The following is a 20594-nucleotide window of genomic DNA, read 5'->3' as shown; positions in this document are numbered from 1 at the left end:
GGAAGTGTTGAGAGGCCGAGGCGGTGGAAGTCCCTCTCTCTGGCGGAGGTAAATAGGAGGAAGCATTTAAATTAATTGGACGAGAGAAGGTGGGACACGCGAATAAAATGGGGAAATTTTTTTATCCACGGAGACGAAAAGAAGAAGAAGATGAAAGAACCACGTAAATCCAGAGAGGGTGGCCGCGGAGAAGAGCAGGAAATTAAGAGGGAAGTGCGAGCGGATGGAAAAGAACTGGTTCGGACGGGTACAGGAGGAAATCGAAGTAGGCAGATGAGAATTAATCGTTGAATGGGGAGGAACACGGCTGGATTGGGACTGGTTGAAATTCTTCGTAGAGACCTTGAACGTTCGATTCCCACGCGACTAGAAGGACTACTGGCTTAAATTTAAGTATTATCCGCTCTTGATGCGGAAAAACTTGTCTCGTGTTTCTTTGAGATGTTCTCCGTATTTTACAGGGTGTCCGAGAATAGCTTCGACTTCAGGAAATGATTCCTGGGGTGATTTGAAACAATTTTGTTTTTTATTTGATATAACTTACTATTCTTTTAGTTTGCAGTTTTCTAGAAAATCGATGAAAGAAATCTTGTTACATTTGTTCACAGAAAGCTGTCAACAAAATTTCCCACGAAACTACGACAAATGTAAAAATCACAAGGATACATAAATAGAAATTATACAAAAATTGCTACATGTAATTGCTGTTTGGAAAATATACGAACGAACACGCGATTCACACATTATCTTCGTAGCGATACATTTCTCTTCCCCGTTCCCTGGTTAACAAGACAAGAGGATCACGAAGCAGCGAGCTATAAACTCGAAAAAAATGCTCGTACTCCCAAGAACTATCCCAGCGAGATCTCGAATAGCTAATACCCTAACAGAACTATTAAAATCGAGGGCCTCGAAAGCAACAATACGCGGAAAACACATCGTACCGAATCTCACAGTCGAGCAACCCGTTGCCATCCATCACTGTCTCATCCCAGAAGAAAGCTTCCGAGGCGTGGTCCCTGGATCGCGATCAGCAACACGTCCATCGCATGTGGGCCAGGTCTCCTAACGCTATTTACCGTGTTTAAGTGAAAGCGCACGCCCGCAGGGAGTCGGTAAGAGATCGTTCGATCGGCACCAAGCGAACGTGCACACGATGGCCCGAATGCTCGGCTAACCACTCGATTCCGCGGGAAAACTCCGTTAAAAAAAAAAAAGAAAAAAAAAAAAGAAGAACGCTTCAAGTTCGCGACCTTTCGCGAGATATACTGCCACGACCGGCGATGTAGGATGAAGGGCGTGTCTCGTCGGATCGAGGATTTATCTCCACGGTGAAGGTCATATTCGCTATAGTGGAAAATGTGAGATAATAGGACACACTCGACCCGGGACCCTATTGATCCCATCGAGTCGATTACCGAGTTTTCCGGAAGTTTCGTGAAGTTCACCGTTGCAGTTACTAATCGGGCAGAGGTGGCGGAGGTAGCTTCAAGAGGATTTACGAGAAGAAATCGATTCCCAGTCGATAACTCGAGTGAATAGGGATTGATGAGGGGAATTCGAGGCGAATGGGGATTGATGAGGGAAGCTCTTAAGGAATAGGGATTGATGCGATCCTGGGGAATACGAACTGACGAGCAAGGCTTCTATGTTCATCCTGATGGAAATGGAACTGTCCACATAGACCGATCTTCGAACGTCCAACGGGATCTCGATCGATTTCAAACAAGTTATGCCCGATCAATTTCGAATTCTACGGTTCGACTAATTCGTGGTTCGACTCCTCGAACGTTACAGGACCACCGACAAGCAAGTTTTTCAATTAGATACTCGATCGAAGCGCGGTGCCGATTGAATGTTCAGAGAGACCGATCCGAGGCTGTTCGCAACGCACGGCAGAACGATCTATTCGTCTCGTTAGGCGGTTTAACCTTTCGAATTAAAAGGAGGGGGCGACAGTGCCCTGGTAATCGTATCGGGCGATCATTAATTCCCCCTTGATCGGTATCGTTCGGCTTCAATAGAGAAATTTTCATATCGCAATTATCATCATCGTTCGATTTCCTAGCCTGCCGCCGTCGTCGGAACGCCAATTTAAATCGAACAACGCGCGCACTGTCCGCTCCTAAATGATGTATTAACCGTTTGGACTACTTTCACCCGCGGAGAGACAAGCAAGCTCCCTCTTGGCGGTGATTTACGACGCTTACGTAACGCCGATTTTTCCAAAATCCCGAGCATTTCATTCTTTTCCACCGGTGCCCTGGTCGTAACAGAGGCAACGTCCTTTGATAGCTCTTAAGGCTTCGAAGCTGTAGAAACTATTCACTGACACAGTGAAAAGGCCGTACGTAGTCAGACACGCTTTGTTCCGTTTCTCTGAATGATAAATCGGCGAAAAACATATACGTCTAGCTATCAGAGACTATTGATCTGATTTTAAATTATACCGCGATATTAATTTTATCGAACAAATTTTCTAACGATACTTAAATAATCCAGCATTTGTCGAGTGTACGTGTCACCGATATTTGGGTGACGTAGCAGTCAAGGTATTAAATAGGACTAAAGAGGGAACTGAAGGAACGTAATTCCTTGAACACTAATCCCCACATTTCTGACTTCTCAGTATTGGGTGACTTCGCAAACAAATTGTTGAAGGGGACTAAAGCTAATCTCCACATTTCCGACTTCTTACCCTTATCAAGACAATCTAAACAAACCGGATCACCCAGTTACTTTAAATCCCTCGAAAAACCTACTCTACATATTCCCATTAGTTCTTCGAAACCCAATTGCTCGATCCACGAGCTAGTAAACATCGAGACAACCGCAAATCTCAGAAGGTCTCTAATAGAAAATGCTGCAGAGAAACGGGGGTCCAAAAGGAAAGTGTATCTCCGTAATACCATAGATTCCGAAACGGCCCGTGGGTCGTTTCCAGCTGAGGTTCACTTTCGTTCCTGGACGGACGGGCCTGACAAACCCAGGGTCCTCGACCCTACGGGCGCCAACGGAGGAGAGTATGGGCTAGCTCTCTCCTCGCTACGGCCCGGCGCAACGGGGCCCTATGGCGTGCAGCCACTTTGCCACGACACAGCCATAAACATCTCTGAATGGAGACCACCCACCGGCCTCTGCACACTTCTCGGAACTGCACTCGCGCCGCATTTCCACAAGAACACCAAAGGCGCTCGACCCGGCACCCGAGCACTCCCGCTTCCACTTTTGCGTGGCTCTCAGCCATTCCCGTACTCGAAAAACCTCTCTCGCCCGGCCGTACCGCGGTGAATAGCGCGCCGAGAAACCTCACGGTTATCGATTTTTCTTCTCTTCTCCATCCCCCTACCGCACCCCAGACTTTCTGTATCGACCGTTCAGGGCAAACCGATTCCCGCTGGAACGAACCATCGCGCTGCGTTCGCTACCTCGGACGCGTTCTAGCGAGCTAAATCACTCTTCTTTTCGATTCTACCGGGAAACCATGTTCATCGCTTCTTTTAACTGCGGGGAATTCGTTGTCTTTCCTTTTATACAGGTAATAACGTTGTTTTCTTCGTCGATTTTTTTTCTGTGACCTTGAAAAGGCTAGATCTTCTTCTTCGGTTCGGAAGTATTTCGGAAATTTCGGTTTTTGTTCTTGAAACGAAGGGAATTTCGTTCCTTCGTTCTTCTTTGAATATACTTCGTTCTTCCATCCCTGATGCACTACATAACCCCTTTCACGCGAGACGTTGCTTTCGTGAGGTTGCCCCTGTTCCTCTCTCTTCTCCTTTCCTTCTATCAAAGGGTTCTCATTATTATCGGTTATTCTCCACGTTAATACACCGGCGTTGCGTCTTCTTTTATTACCATCATCTTCAAACGATCCTCCACGTTTTTCTCGTGCCTTCCTTTCCGACGCGACAGAGTTAATGCCTTCCCCTTCCTCGTCCACCTTCTCTCCCCGTATCGATCCATTAAAAACCTGTCCACTTGATTTTTCAAAAGACTCGACTATTATTCCGTGCCGCCCTTTCTTCGCCATAGATTTCATTATTTCTCTTTCCATTCGTCGCCTCCGATTCATCAATTATTATCTTTCTTCGCCATGGATTTCATTCTTCCCTCCGAAACATCAATTTTTACCATTCTTCGCCATGGATTTAACTCGTTCTTTCAATTATTACTTCTCCCCTTTCACCCCAAAGACCCAGTAGACCTAACCCTCTTCTTCCTCCACATTCTCTATTCAAATTCTTACAATTTTCCTCGAAACTCTCATTCACTGTTCACGGTGAATCAAACAGGGCCAGAAGAAACCGAACTCGCGGTGTAATGAAAACACGCAACGAACCTGCGTCAGCGGAGGGTCAACGCAAGAAAGTCGGGAGAGAAAAATCTGTAGCACGAAGAGAGGATGGAAACAATGTGCAGATACCGAGGCGAGCTTGAATTTCACGGTGTAGTCGTAAAACACGGGCCCACGGCCGATTCCACGGAGCGTATACAAGACAGAGAGACTTTCTGCTCGCGGTTATGCAGGTGCTTTCGGGCCCCAGTTGGAAGGTGTTCCCGCCGATTTTATACGATGAAAAAACCGGTCGACGCGGATCATCGTCTGCTCTATCGAAACGGCGAATACGGGCAGCCCTGTCTCTACGGATAGAAAGCAAGAGTACGAAGAAGGAATATCGGATCATAAAGTAGCCTCTCGTGTATCCCCACCCCACCCCCCCCCTCCCGTTAAGATGATCCCTAAGGGCTGGATGGTTACCGAGAATCGGGGGTCCTCGATCGGAATCGTTCACGAAACACGCCAGTCCCTTCGTGGTTTCTTCCCCATCGAACCCTTTTCCATTTAAAAGTACAGGGAAGTCGTTGACCGATAAACAATAGGAATACATGGCACGTGTTCAATGTTTCATCAATCGAAAAATTTCTTTTAAAAAATAGATCGTTAATGTTGGCTTTGAATCGATTTCTCTACTGTGTTATTGGAATAGTCGAATTTCTCAACTAAAAACCTGGATATGTAAGTGTTCGTTACACCGGTTGCAATTCTGGCCGTTAACCATTTCAGATCTGAATTTTCTTTTAGAGGAAACAAAATATTACACATTTTAATTCGGTAGACGGTTCTGTCACCAAACATTTGTCAAAAAAAAACGGTTTTTGTTATTCAATTCCCGAATTCACTAGACTTACTAAAAGTATTGGAAGCAAGAAAAAATTCAAGTTCATAAGAATAATTAAAAATAATATATTCCTTTTTTTTTTTTTTTTTCACAGATTTGAACTCTCGGTTTAATGACGCCGTTCCACCCTTCTCGAGGGTGGAAAGACGTCCCGCGCAATCCCTTTTAGTCGTCTCTTACGACAAGCAGGGAGTACTGCTGGTGTATTCTAATCCCGCCCAGCAGGGACAAAGAATAATATAAACCTGCAACACACTGTACCCAAGGCTTCGTATAAAATAGTAAGAACCAACGTGTACACAAATGTCACCACCAGGTCTGAAAGGGTTAAAGACTTCCTGAACGTCTCTCACCGATTCCTCCCGATTCCCATAAAGCAAAGATTCCACTCAACTATCCCACAGCTCCCACGATTCCCCCCTCTCTCTACCACCGAACGAACCTCCGATCGCTGTGCATCAAACAGTAAAATTTTCCCCCGATCGCGGGTTCCCATCCCGATATAAATTCAATTAAAGTCACCGTCAACCGTAGGCCGAGCGTGCAACAATTAATTGAGAAAAAATCACGGCGTGGGTAGCCGTTAACGAAGGGATGGCTTCGGTCCTGGAGAGTTCGTGGCGTCTCCGACCGCGCGAATTTATAATCCTAGCAAGGTTGAAATTGCGCGCGCAAGTAGTTCCGTTACGAATCTCTCTATCTCTCTTTAGAACGACACGACGGTCCCCTAACCGGACTTGCAGGATTCGCGCAAACTTCTCTCGAACACCGTGTCCCACCGTCGCATAATACACATGACGCTCGTATATCTCCTGTTACGCAACACTCGTGTTCGCCTGACTGAGATTATACACCGTTTCAAGGGGCCCTGGTACCGCGTCCACACACAAACACACACACACACACACACACACACACACATAAACACGGTTTATGCGCTTCTAATCGCACCGTGGACGATGAACATCGATCCCCCGACCGCGGGAAAAAAATTCTCGGACTACGGATGCAATTGATGTGCCACAGAGGGGTGAGGGGGAAGAAGGGGGTGGTGAGGTCGACGTTCGGTTTTCGAGTCGAGGACGCGTCGTGTCCAGGGATCCGTTTAAACGGGGTGGTGCGGGGGTGGGGACTCGTAATCGGAGAATCGGCGGTTTTGTACTCGTTCCTAATCGCGCCGCGGAGGATTAACATCGATCCTTTAACCGTTGGAAAAAGAAACCGAACTAGGGGAGGGGCGGAACTCTCCCCTCTCTTGGAAAATCAACGGTATACACTCCTGCTCGAAAATATTGGGACAGTTGGGAATACGCAGGGAATGTTAGAGGGAAATGTTGAAAGTGTAGACTTAGAATAAAGTGTTATTATATTATTATTAAGTGTTATAAAGTGCTGTGTACGTTTCTTTACTCATTTACCGAGCCGCCATTTTGTACCCGGCCGCCATCTTGCCGATGCTCGGATAACCTCACATCGACCGTTACCGCGTCGAATTCAATAGAAAAACCTGTAGTTTTTACGAAACCCCCAATAATCCAAATGGACAAAAACCTAACGATGGAATAAATCCCCTGGAAATGGGATAAAAATGACTGAAAGAAACCACACATAACTACTAGGTGTAACAAATGTTTAATAATACCTATTGCTAAAGAATCCAAATTTCTCGTCGGTATACCCACTTGCTCGGACCAGTCCGCAAACCTCTGTATTTCCACGAACATTCTAAAACCACGCACGATTAATAACTCGAAAGAAATTTCAGCCCTTTTTTTCTCTCGCCGAACGTGCGCGCACGGAACAAGTCCCGCCGTTATTTATCAAATGTCCCGCCGCTACAACGTCCGATCCTGGTGTGCTTTCTCGACAATCACCCTCGCGCATCAACCACAGGGGGAATCGTATTCGCATCCACAACGACGAGCGAAAACATCGGGCGCATCCGCATTGCGGACCACGTTCCTCGGCGTTCCCCGTCGATCCCGAAGACGGATGCGTACCGTGGCGTACGCTTCGTCGGGGCAAGTGTAATAAAGCCCGGGCCGGTCGGTCGGGGCCTCAGGAACACACAGACCCGCTGGAACACACGCGTGTGTGTACGTATATACGTGGTGCACGCGGAGGCGTGCAGGCACGGAGGAAACACGCTGCCCGGGAGAGTAATGCGCGCCAGTGCATAGTAGTAATAATAAAGTGGTAGTGGTTGGCACGTCACGGTCCAACAGGCCGATCAACCGTCCGTGCGCCGAGCCGGCTACTGGTCTCCGCCCACGCACAAATATGCACGTACACAGATACGCGGAGATAGGGGCGGGAGGTAGAGGGAGCCGCGGGGACGTTCCGAACGAACCTGAAGAGGACGTCCGTAATCTCGAACGAACCTGAAGAGGACGTCTATAATCGCGAATGGACCAGGAGAAGGTTCTGATATGGGTCTGTGGTAAATCGAGGATGGACGGCTGGGGATCTTTACTTAGGCTGGTTAGAGGGGCATTGGTGTGAGTCTTTACTTGGGCAAGGTGGAGGAGAACGTCTATGAATATTGACTTAGCTAAAACAGAAGAGGATGTTTGTGAATCTTCACTTGGGTAAGTTAGAAGAGGACGTTTGTGAATCTGCTTGGGCAAGTCAGAAGGGAATGTATTGCGAATCTTCACTTGGGCAAGTCAGAAGAGAACGTATAGCCAATCGTTACTTAGGAGAACAACTATGTATCTCTACTTGGTTAAAACAGAAAAGGACGTGTGTCGAGTCCAACGAGGAGGTCCACAGCCTAGGGTGAACTAGAAGAGTACGTTCGGGAATATCTTTTTGAAGCGAGTTATATTCGAATGATGTTCTATACTCGAAGAAAACGGTAATGATTTCCGCGGGCGAAGGACCAAATAGTTCACGGAGGAACCTGTTTGCAAGGAACGAAAAGGTTCCAGAGAAGTTCGTGAGGATTGATTTATGAAAGGGTAGCTGGAGGCTTCCGTGTGTCCAGCATTTCTTTACGCTTTATGGTGTGTTGAGTATAGAGGATGCGGTCGGTTGATAGCTATTCCTAGGGGCTTTAGAACCTAAGTTTTCATTCGGTTTCCTCGGTGGTTTTCAATTCCGTATTTGGTTTCTATTCACCTCTCGGTACTCTATTAGGTTGTTCATTCGATCCGCCTTCTAATTCCGTTGAGTTTCCACTCGACAGGACTTTCTATTCGCCTCCGGATTCTCGACGTTGCTTTCATTGCTGTTTCCTTTTAGGACGCCTATCCCACTGGGCTCTCGGTACTCTACCCTTCGGTCGAATCGTACGTATCCACCCTAAAGCCTCGTACCGATGCACGCTCGTTTACGGTGGCGTATCCTCCTGATATCAAAATTTCCTTTCGCCCGTTCGACGGATCGAGGCCTAAGTTTTTGCGCGAAAGGCACAGAGTTCATCGTTTTCTTTACTGCTTCATTTAGCACTCTCGCGGAAGATGGGGACAGAAGGAGAGAACCGATAGACTTCGATTAACCGCGATCCCCATGAAAGCCAATTACGTTCAGGGTGGAAGGATGTCAGACGATTTTGCCACGAACGTCGTTCCATTACCCGCACGGAGTTGTGTTCGTTGCGGATGCATGGTGCACATACTATCCGTCCCGCATTGGCGGAACACGTTCCGCTGGGGGACGTTGTTCGTTCAGCGTCGAACACAATCCATAGGCGTGTTCGTGGCTCTGGGCACCGCAACGGACGATAATAGAGGCGAACTGAATTCCGTCGATCTTTTTTTGTCGTTCGGTGATTAGAGGCCGTATCGTGCTACGAAGACACCGCGAGTGTCGAGCTTCGCGGCGTTAATATGATTCGCTAGAATGGAAAAAGAAACGATGCATTCTGCGGATTAATCAGATCTTTAGATTAAGAAAATTCGTTCGACGCGAAGGATAAGTGTCTCTATTACTTGGCGATGAGATTGATTAAGAATTTTTAATAATAACGTTGGAATTAGGGAATAAACGCTTGACGACAAAATGGAAAGTTATTCCCCTCCCTACTTTCTTATTCTCCCCCTCGAACCACTCCGATTACGCCACTGTAGTCGATGGCATAACGGCGGACTATGCACCGGGATTTCTACTAGTCTTTCTTCTCTTATTTTCCGTGTGTCGGTGCCGCGTGAGCTGCCGCCACGCTGCTGACGGTAACTTGTGTCGTCCACCATCGGGTGACAGTGACGCTCGGGATTAATGCATATACGCCCCTCCTTGGCAGATACAACCCTTGTAATACCTCCTACCAATCTATCCTACTAATCTCAAAGACGGGAACAATTACATTGTGCCCGGCTGAAAAATCTATCGAACGCTAATTCAATTCTACGATAATACTATATTACTTTATTATTAGACTGCAGTCAGTACAGGCAATACAGTCTCAAAATCATACAATGATTTTAAATATAAAATTCTGTTCGATTTCCATTATTCGACATTCGTACCTGAAGTTACGAATTCACACAAACCTCCACGGTTTATTAATTAACCAATGACTGTTGTTTCGACAAACGGTACTGTCGTTCCACACACGAATCTTATTGACGCACCTACACGTCCCGTGGTCGCTGAAGAACCAACTCTAAAATCGTAGGTGGCGAAACAGGGCCTCCGCCTATACGTGGCCATCCTCCTCCGCTTCTCTCCTTCTTTGTCCTCTCGCTTCCTATTATTCTGTTCGTCTTCCTGCATCCGACGAGGGTCGTAGAGCCCGTGTAAATGGGTGAAAAACTCGCGTGACTCAAACGATAGAAGCGACACACAGAGGCCCACCAGACACGGTGAACTATGCGCTGGCTAGTCATCCCAAAGAGAGCCATGTAGGCAGACAATGGGACAGAGTGCCCACCGGGTAATGACTCGAGGAACTGGTCTTTGATTTGCATCGAATGCGCAGCTGGTAATACGTTAAATATGCATGAATTCGGGCAGAAAAGTGAAAACAGCCACGGTGTGTTGCGAAATCCCCTTGTCGATAGTTGTTCCCTCTGTTGCTACATACGTTATATCTGATGAAGACTGTTTGAATATCGATAGAGAAGCTTGTCTCTTGTTACTTGGACAGCGATGTAACCGGTCCATGTCACAGATTACGTCTAAAGAATTGTTAAGGACGTTGTTTGGGATGCTTTTTATTACTTGAAATTAGAATTCGTTCGTCAGTCTGCAGATTCACAGTCGCTCGTTTCGAACACTTGGAGAAGCTTAGAATATTCTCCACATAGCATAAAGTGTTTGCATATTAACCCTCGGTGACCACCCTAGGACCTTTATGGCAGAAGCGAAATTTCGTGCAGCAATATATCTCCGAAATGAATGGATTGTTACTGAAACAGAAACTTTTTAACATTCCATTTTAAAACGTATCATTTGATACAGATCCCCTGGAGAGTATTCTTGAATTTTTTCAGACTTTTTCGGAAGCCTATAGGATAGAAACAAAATATGTCCGAAGATAAATGACCCAGGATGGGTGACATAGAAGCAGCAAAAATAACGAGAATCACAGAGATTTTTAAAAGGAAATGACTTTTAAAACCTGAATGAGCAGACCCAATCGCAAGCTCCAATCGAGTATCCAAAAGGTTTGACACTAGATTTCGACACATCCCATCCCCCTCCAATAAATCCTCCAGCATCTGGATTTAAACAGTCCGAGCATAAATACAGCTCTCCCGTAAAAATGTCGTACTTACGTACGCGCAGTCTATTCCATACACAATCAATTTACCTGCAATATATTCTCGAATCCATTCGCAAGATCTTCGCCACGATCTCCCGTAGCAAGTGGGGTAAAGTTCGCCGCGGCGCAAGGCTCGCGCTGACGGCTCGCCGCGGCAGCTCCGCCATCAATTTGCTAAACCTATAGAGAGGTGTCGCCCATAAAACGTTTTATAGATACCGGCGCTCGCTCCCCCGGTACATCGAGCGTTTACGAGTTAATTACTTAATCAGTTGATTAGGAACTATCGAATGGTACTGGTACACGAGCGTGTGCGCGTTCCGGTTAGCGAGCAGGGGATCCCATAAGGCAGTCACGAAAAGGGGGGAGAGACTTTTCCCTCCGTATGGCACCCGTGGAATCGATGTCTTAACTTCGGAGGAAATTGCGAGGCGAAAAACGACGGGGCTATTCGCGACTAATTGAGCGTTTAGGAACCGGGGTTTCCTGCGCAGGAGAACACCCCCCCCCCCCTTAACAGTACACCAACTTCCTGTCTCTGTAACTGTACACCACGGGGCTACCGAGATGGCTCGTGGTCGAACAGTATCGAGAGACAGAGATGGGCAGAATTTTATTCGAACAACAGATGGTAAAAGGCAGCGATATTTAAGATCGTTATCTTGAAACCTTCAAATAGGTAATGCGATTAAGTCTATGCGGCTGGGTGGTATGAAAAATGTACCACCTTGTTTTTATACCCAACTCGCATAGTGGGACGTTGTTCGTATCACCGTCGTGGAATTATTAAAAATAAAACATAATTCAAGTAGAATAATATTTTCGCACATTTCAGACGAAAAGATGTATGTGCAACTAGGTATTTCTTTTATTGTAAAATACTGTGCTTCAAAGAGTTAAATCATTTTTGGACAAGTATCTACTCATTTAAGAAGAAACGTTATTTTATTGTAACAATTGGAATTAAAGGGTTTAATGAATGAAAATGACCGGATCATTTGAATAAAGGCGAGTGTTTCATGTGTAGATATTTTCATAGTACTACAAGATCTAGAGAATTCTCGAATCTTGGATTGTGATTTAATTTTAATTTAATTTATTGCCATTAACGGGAATACCCATTTTAGTAATTTAAATATACTTATACATTTTTTATCTTTTATTCGTTATTCGAGCTGCACAGTTCACTACGTAGTGGGCCCGATGAACCGTGAACCACGAACCCACGGAAAGGGAACACGTCTGAAATCCTTAGTTCCGGCCGCCACTACACGCAATGATCATTTGTAAATACAGAGGACGGGAATAATCGCGATGGTAAGGAGGCAGCTCGCCGATCTACGTCGGTAATGCCACCTTTCAGAAATCCAGAGGGAAACCCCTTGGGCCCGAGGTAATCGCACGAGCGTGTCGTAGAATTTGTCGATATTAATCGTGTTGTCGATGGCCGGCGATCTGAAGAGATCCGAACGGTACCCCTGGGCGATTTCGCGACGAATGTCAAACGGTGGCGGTGATCGTTTTAATTGTTTCATTCAAGGCTCAGTTTTCGAGAAAATCGACTTTGAAAATCTGCTAGATACGGGGACAATATTGAATAGGTTTGATCTAGCGCGTCTGTTCATTGCATTCCGTTTCTACTTACTAATGTGGTGAATACACGTGTTTCGGATTAATTTTCGAAGTGGATTTTTTGGAAAACTAAAACTTAAATGAACAAATTTGATTGTATATTTTGTTCTTATTTTTTTTCATAAGGAATCACCTCGTATATGTTTGTACATGTTATTCAGCCACACCCTGTATACCTTCCGTTCGCTTGTCACTTGCGGCTAGCCGCAGGCCCTTTCCTACCTGGGCTGCGTGTACCACGCGTATCGTTGTGTCCGTCGGTGTACGCGACAGCTGAAAATTACCAGGTGTCCCTCGGTCGAAACGCAAAGGGAGAGAGAACGGACGGTCGGTGGTTAATTAATTAAGCAGGAAACGGTGACCTTGAGCGTCCTTTCCGAGGACGTTCACGAGCGTCTCTTAGCAGAATCAACCTTGATCACGTTCTCTCTATAAATTATCACAAGTAATCGCGGAATTCATTGCAATATTAAGTTCCAATGCGACAGTTACACGAACATCCTGGAACATCTTTGATGTCTTCGGAAAATAAAAAGAAGATTCGTTCAAGCATCGTTCCGAAATTCTAATTAAATATTCACTAGGAAATTACCCAACGGAACAGGATACTCTCCAAATTGTTTATTGTTAATATTTATAAATGTACTACTACTAAAAGTTAGTAGTTCGGGAGATATTTCAATTTAAATAATTCTAAAATACCATTACTGTCGTACTTTATTACCATTCCGGTAAATAAACGCTAACGTACGACAGTAATGGTATTATCGAATTATTTTATTTGAAATATCTCCTGAACTAATAACTCTTCGACATACATAGGTTAGTACTTTTTTTTTATAACGAATGTCCAGAAAACGTTGCGTCGAACGGATTCTCCAGGAGTCGAACACGGCAACAGGTGTGTTTCGATGTCGCGCCCGTTTCGTCGGAAAGGTAATACCAGTTCCCATTTATTCCTCATCGTCGCCGATGCTACCAGGCGAACCGGGGCACGGAAGACGGCCGCAGAAGAAGGAAGAGGACGCCCCGGCGTATCGACATCGGATTCCTCGACGGTTAATCGCGCGTTCTCCCAACGACCAGGTTTCTCCCCTCGCATCTCCACCTCTTCACCGAGTAATCGTAATTTTCGTAATACGCGATCGAGTTCCTGGTGGGAGCGCGGGCGTTAAAGGTAGGGGACGGAGGGGAAGGTGGAGAACTGGTGACCGGAAGCCACGGTTTGTTCAGCCGTTGAACCTGCTCTCGTTTAATTCCGCTCACGGGGCGGCTCCGAGGCAAACCAGGGCTATTATATCGCTGTGCCGAGTCGAGGATGACGTTATGTATCCCGAGGCTCCCACCGCCACGGCGCGATCTCCCGTTTCGTCCGTCTTTCTCTCGTTTTCTGATTCTCTCATTATCCCCTGTGCCCCTACCCCCTTTTTCTACGGGGGCCCGTTCGACATTGCGATTTCTCTACGGTGCAGCGGTCTCGCTCGATAAACGGAACCTCGGGGGAAGCTAAGGAATTAACCCCGTTTTTTTTTTTACAGGTTCTACGAGTTTGAGTATCGAGTGGTGGCTCTGTGGCTGTCAGGCTTCAACGGACGTGGTTCTTAGGCGGAATTAATTGTGTTTCGTAGGCCGGTGATTCATCGGAAAAACGAGTCGTTTATGTAAACTCGAAGATTCACACGTGGTGATGGGATTTCGATATCGGTGCTGTTGGTGATATTCAATCGTTTCGGTACCAGAGTGCTTGTAAATGGGAAGTATCGATACGTATCGAAGGTTTAAGGTGTCAATTATCGATACGAATTTTTCTTGAATCGATATAAAACCAATACGGTATCGAATCAAAATTGGTTTGATACTTACCGTACGAAGGTATCGATACCTTCTGATACTTACACGAAAGTGTCGATACATTTCGATACCTACACGAAAGGTATCGATACATTATGATACCCACACGAAAGGTGTTCGATATATATTCCTTTAAGTATCAGAAGATGTCGATACTTCCGAGTAGGTATCGAACAAGTGTCACGATACTTTCGTACACGTGATCATCGAAGAACTATTGATTCCATCTGATACCAGCGCCTTCGATACGTATCGATATTGGATCGGAATTTCTAGAACGGTATCGATAGTATCGATACAGTATAAATTCTATCTCTAACTCACACACAGAGCATTACAATCCGCTAGGAATTTCACGGTTACGTTCTAAGTCGCGGTTCGCAATTATTACAGAAGTTTCGATTTCAATGAAACGATGGGGGCCGCCACCACCACGCCGTTGACTCTGGTCATTTCAACTGTAAGCTCGCAAACAGCTCAACAGATTATTCTGTAATAAGACTGTGGCAGCGCTATAGCGCGCACGGTCTTCCTGGATGGCACAGGTGCGTTTCCTAGACGCGCTGGTTATGACGATCCGGGGGCCGAAGCGGCGAGGCCGATTAAACGAATAAGGAGTCACGGCAATAGGGAAACACCTGCCCCGCTTTTATAACGGCCAGTAAAATGCTTCGTTACAGGGATCGAGACCGGTACGCCGGAGGATCCTGTAAATTTAACGATTCCTCACGGACAAAGTACGGTCTAACTGCTGCCGTAACCGATGTGTGTGTGTGTGTGTATGTGTGTGTACAGTACGCTTTCCTATAGTTGATTGCGGCAGCAACGGTTCGACGTATCGTTCCGCCGTTCGCCGATAAAGTAGCGACGGGGGAAATTAATCTCATTGGGAGAAAGGCCGCGGGTGCGCGCGCTCAGCGATCGGCGCGGAATTTTAGCAAGCTTGCGCACACCTTTTTACACGGGCATTTACGAGGCGACAAAGTGCACAGGGGGACCGCAAAAACTTGCAATTTAACGAGAGGATTTGCAGCACGAGGGTAGCCGCGCGCATTGGTAGCCGATTAGGCTCGTCTCAGTCGCGGTCTTCCTCTTTCGTCCCCCCTCTCTAAGTCGGGATTCGAATCGTTCGGTTAGTTTTATTCCGATCCTGTTCTTTAATCGCAGACATCTGGTGTCGGATCGGAACGGATGTCCACGTCGAAGCCCCGGGTGAAGATTCGAAAGGACTGTCACATTGCTAATTTGACTAAATTGTTTCCCAAAATGCGAATTCTATTTGAAAATCTTCCTGCTGCTATAAGTAATAATTTTGTTTTACAAAATATCATTACTTATTGGTGGTAGTGTACGTATCGTTCGACGACTGAAACGGTGTTTTAACGAACGGGAAGTGTGGATGCTTCGAACGAGCAAGAAACTTATCACGAGCTAGAATCTGCAGCGTAGTTTTTGCGATACTTTGAAAAAAGTAAATGGTACTCACGAGTTAGAGGTAGAGCGTGCCGACACGCCGAGGTGCCACCACGGTGACAGCCAGACGCGGTCCGCATTTACTCGGTGGCAGCGGCGCTGCTGTGGCCGGTGGCGGTGTTTCCGGTCTCGTGCAGCCCAGCCCACTTCCGCCCCGTAGCTCCCACACTAAATTCGTCAGCGAACGCGGTCTGCTCAAACGCCGCGATCTGAATGGACGATGTTGTCGTGGATTAGTGACTGGTTCTCGTTACTGGTTAATACTCTTCGAGGCCAGGCTGTCTTACCAACGAGTGTCTCGTAGAGCATTAACCGAAAAAAAAACTAAGACTAAGGTATGCTGATTTAGGGTACGGTTTCTGAGGGTAAGCTACATATTTAATGAAACTTTATGCTTCTCGATCTCCTGACCGAGTACGACCCCTTAACCCCTTGGGTACATTTGACGTCTGAGACACGTCATTCACTTTTTTCCCCTAAGAGCGGATGACGTGTCTAAGACGTCAAACGAAAAATTAAACTTTTAGGTTTGTTATAAGCATAATATTAGGAAAGAGACTACGTGGCAGTGCAAACAATGCAAAGTAGCACTGCATTTACCTACTTGCTTTGAAAAATATCACACTCTGCATTATTGTTAGTAATTGTTTTTTTTTTATAAATTGAATTTATTTCATTTAGTTTTATTCTGTTGTTATTAATTTATTTTTGTTTTGCAATTCTAATTAGTCGAAGACATCTTAATACTACATATGTCACCAATATTTTAGAAATAAATACATTCTTACGTAAAATGTACTGCCTTTACATTACTACTCCAAGCAACCAAAAATTATTTCCGTTCCACATGCAAATATTTTCTCAAATAAATCCGTACCCAAGGGGTTAATGCCTGGCCTCGAACCTCAACTCACGATTCCAAAATTGAGCATCTAATTCTACAGTCTATGTAAACATGATCCACGGTTACCTTTTTTCTGGCAGCTTAGCACCAGCACCGGAGTCCCCCGATGTCCTACCCCCGGAATGGCTCGAGTCCAGCGTTCCGTCCAGCTCCATGGCCTGCTGCAGGTTCGTCAGACTCTTGTATCGTATATTGAAAAGCGGAGATCCCCCTTTGTATCCGGGCGGCGTCTCCTTCAACGGGGACGCGCTCTTCTGCCTCATCAGCGGACGTCCCCGTTGGGTGCCGCTGTTCTTCACGTAAAGCTTCGCCAGCGGCGGTTTCTCGACCCTCGGTTGCGGCGCCTCTTTAACGGCTCGCCGCGTCCTCTTCTCCGCCTGGATCTTCTTGGTCGGTATGGTCTCGATCGGCGGCGGTTCCGGTCTGTCGTCCAGCAGCGGCGCGATCGTCACCGTGACGGGCGTCAACGGCGGACTGGAGCCTTGGGTTCCGGCCAGCGGGCTCTCGTAAGGCGACCTGACGCTTTTAGGCAACGGGGCGAAACCGCGAACGTAATCGTAAATCTGATCGATCTCGTCGTACTCCTCGGTGCAGGCGGACGGTGGCACGCGATTCTCGTCCCGGTAGGCCGCGTGTCCCGAGGACGCCTGATGCCCGTTGCTGTGATAATGATGGTGATGATGATGGTGTCCGGCGTTGTTTCGATGATGGTTCAACGGTCCGTTGTCCGAGTTGGTGGAAGATCGCCTGAGGAAACCGCCGGAGCCGCTTCGCGTCTGTCTGGACGGCTTGCTCTCGCCTAGGCGGCCGTCCAGGACGTGAGCACGATCGGCCACGTCGGCGACCAGACGCGAGGCCCTTTCCACCAGCCTCGTGAACTCTTGCATCGACCTGAGCGCCTCCTCGTTCCTCGCTTTGACAAGCTTCAACGGAGCGGCCAACGGCAACGCGACAGCCGCGCCCTCACGTTGCAACGGCAAAGCGAACACGTGCTCCTCCTCGAACGTGGACAACAGCCTCAGCTCCGGGACGAACTGCGACGAGGATTTCAGCCCTCTGGGCGGCTGACCGTGCACCAATCGGACGGTCAACGGCAAACGCTTGCTGAGCAACGCACGAGCGGTGTGCACGCCGCTGATGTTGTCCTCGCGCGCTAACGCGCTGAAACGACCGCGCTGATCCATCCCCAGCAGCACGCTATCCCCGCGACAATCGACGCAACGAAGGAACCGACCGCGGCCAGGCAATGTCACCTCCCCGGCTGTCACGATCGTCTCACCCGCCGCCAGTGTTCTAGTCCCCTCGGGGACAACTAGGCCCGAATCGTCGTCCACACGGCATGCTATACCGCGCACCGTCTCGCGCACCAGCGCTCCCTCTTCCGGACATCTACGGCACAGCTCGGTCACGGACTCGATCCCACGCACCGCCCTGCCCTCTTCGCTCAGTATCTCGAAGTAGCCCGCGTACGAGTCCGGTATGGCCAATCTGGGCCCTACGCCCACCACTCTGCGACCCTCTTTGATCTTCACTGCCTGGGCGACGATCTTACGTCGACGTCCCGCGGACACCAACAGGGCTGTGCTCTGCAAACTCGGCGCTGGCAGGGTCGGCACACCGAGACCACCGTACTGGCCCTTCGTGATCTTGATCACCGCCGGCAAACGATACTTGGACACGAATTCCCGTAGGTAGGTCGCTTCCTCCGGCCAGCGTGCCGCCGCAACCACGATCTGACCGTCGGTCGCGGCCATCGCGGCGCTAAAACGCCGCCCACCCTCGCGTGCACTGGCCCCGGCGCCGACACGTCACCGATGATGCGAGAGGGGCCCCGTTCAGGGCCCAGACCACCTATCCTCGCTACTGATGCTCCTGCTGATCGGACGCCGCGCTTCTATGCTCCATCTGGAAAACGAGATAAAAGATTTTCGTTAGATTAGGAGCCATTTTGGGGACACCATGCATCCTAGATATTGTCTAGGTATAGTAGATACATATAGTTTAATTTTTCTGCAACTTTAACCAGTTCGCTACCAGCGTCACATACGTGTGACGCTCCAAATTCTATGTCAGCATACTTTCTTAGATAAAAAAGGGAATAGGTTTTGCAATATTCACCTATATTTCGGGCCAGTCATTGACTCTGTTTTGGGTATTTTTAATTTCTGATCAAAAAGCTAAGGATATCCCATTGAATAGAATACTGAAAATCTAACATAGTCTGTGACGAACATTTTCGAAATAATGTGCTGGTAGCGAACTGTTTAATAAAACTTTGGAAATCCTTCCGAGTCATCGGAAGATAAAACTTTCAAGATCAACAGAACATTTCGTCGAAACCATCGCGATCGAATCATTTACAGAACGATTCATGCGTCTAGAAAGTGACTTCAGTCGTCCATTCAATGGACCATTACATTTTCACGTCGACAGTTTTCTTGACTAAGAAAAGATTATAAATTCTTTAGCCATTGTTCGCAATCCAGAATTCGAACGATATCGCCGTTATTTTCCAAAGGATCTTAAATGGTTTCCCTCCCGCAGGCCAGGTCTGCGCGTCGATTAAAATGCTCATAGGTGATCGACAACACGGACTCGCCGTTCACGCTTAATCGAAAGAATTCTGTTCCGTCGATTTAAAGAACCGAACAATGGAATTCGCGGGCGGGGACCTCGACGGAACGGAGGCCCGGTTCCCGTTACTTCCTCATGGCGGTTCGCATCATCGGCGTAACCGACGATTAAAGTAGACGATCTACAGCCGCCGGAATATCTCTCGAAGCCTGGTTACCTAACGAGCGTAGTACCCTACAACACACCAGGCCGAAGTGTACAACGTAAATGGGCGGTGCCGGGCCCGATTGTTTCGGATTTCTCCAAACCGTGTATATATACATCTATCTTGTCGGGTGGAAAGTAACGATCGTGACTCGGCTGTCGAGCATCGCGAGCGCGCGCCGCATTAAACGATTCCCCCGGACGAATTGCTTCACGGTTATGCCGCCACGATATACCGTGGCAAGGAAATTCCGCGCGATGCCGTAAAGCCGCTTGGGAACACAGCCGTTGTTGCACCAGAACTATCTCTATGGGAGCTGATGCTTCCGTGTTACCTTCGGGCAGGGTCTCCCGACGTATCGGATATCGTCCGAACGATTATATAAATCGCGGTCGCCTGGCCACCGATTCGATCGTTCCACCCGGTTGGCAATTATCGCTTTCCTTCCCGCCCAACCCTGCGGTGCCTTTCGAACGACAACGCTTCTCGCGAGTGAATCCTGGTAACCGTACAGCCCTGGCGGCAGCTCATTCCAGGGACCTAAAAGTACCTACGATCCTGGTTACTACTCGGGATAGGGGCTAGAAGGTACCTACGAAATTATAGCTACTCAGGACAGGGACCAGAAGGTACCTACGATCCTAGTAGGTATTCAGGAAGGGACCTCCGATCCTGTCAACCCCGCAGATCCAGCAACGAGTCATCGATGATCATTCCCGATCATTGTCCAACAAACAAGCTCCGCAATCTCGATCAACCATCGTCTACCACCTACCGTTCCGGCTCGCAGAAAAATCCCAGCGTCACCGTCCAGGTGAATCATCGCTAGAGATGAGTCCCTCTTTCGCCCCCCCCCCCCCCTCCCTTCCGTTCTCCGCGCGTTCTAACGATCCCCTGGGCAATTTATCGCGCGGCCGTGTGAAAGGCCGATTCCAGAGTGCAGCGTACCGGGATATCGGGGAGGGTATAATGAAATCGCGCGGTGAAAATCGAGCCGTCTGAAAGGGGGCCTTCAAGATGGCCCGCAGCCAGCCGGAGATAAGGACTCCGGGTGACCAATGACCCGGGGCG

At 47.7% G+C, this 20594-nt stretch overlaps 1 protein-coding gene across 1 annotated transcript in view; it reads right to left on the bottom strand.

The window, feature by feature from the left end:
• LOC107194895 overlaps positions 1-18498 on the bottom strand; it is a 38459-nt gene extending 19961 nt beyond the window's left edge. Inside the window, exons 1-2 of the mRNA XM_015584608.1 lie at positions 16811-18498; positions 15854-16049 (exon numbers count right to left, since the gene is read on the bottom strand). Coding sequence (XP_015440094.1) covers positions 15857-16049; positions 16811-18498 — 1881 coding nt within the window. The 3' untranslated portion in view covers positions 15854-15856. The remainder of the gene's footprint in view (positions 1-15853; positions 16050-16810) is intronic.
• Between the last annotated feature and the right edge of the window lie 2096 nt (positions 18499-20594).

Source organism: Dufourea novaeangliae, unplaced genomic scaffold (assembly GCF_001272555.1).
Source record: "Dufourea novaeangliae isolate 0120121106 unplaced genomic scaffold, ASM127255v1 scaffold8, whole genome shotgun sequence".
NCBI lineage: Eukaryota > Metazoa > Arthropoda > Insecta > Hymenoptera > Halictidae > Dufourea > Dufourea novaeangliae.
Note: the sequence above shows the minus strand (reverse complement) of the source record. Positions and strands in the feature narration are given on the sequence as shown.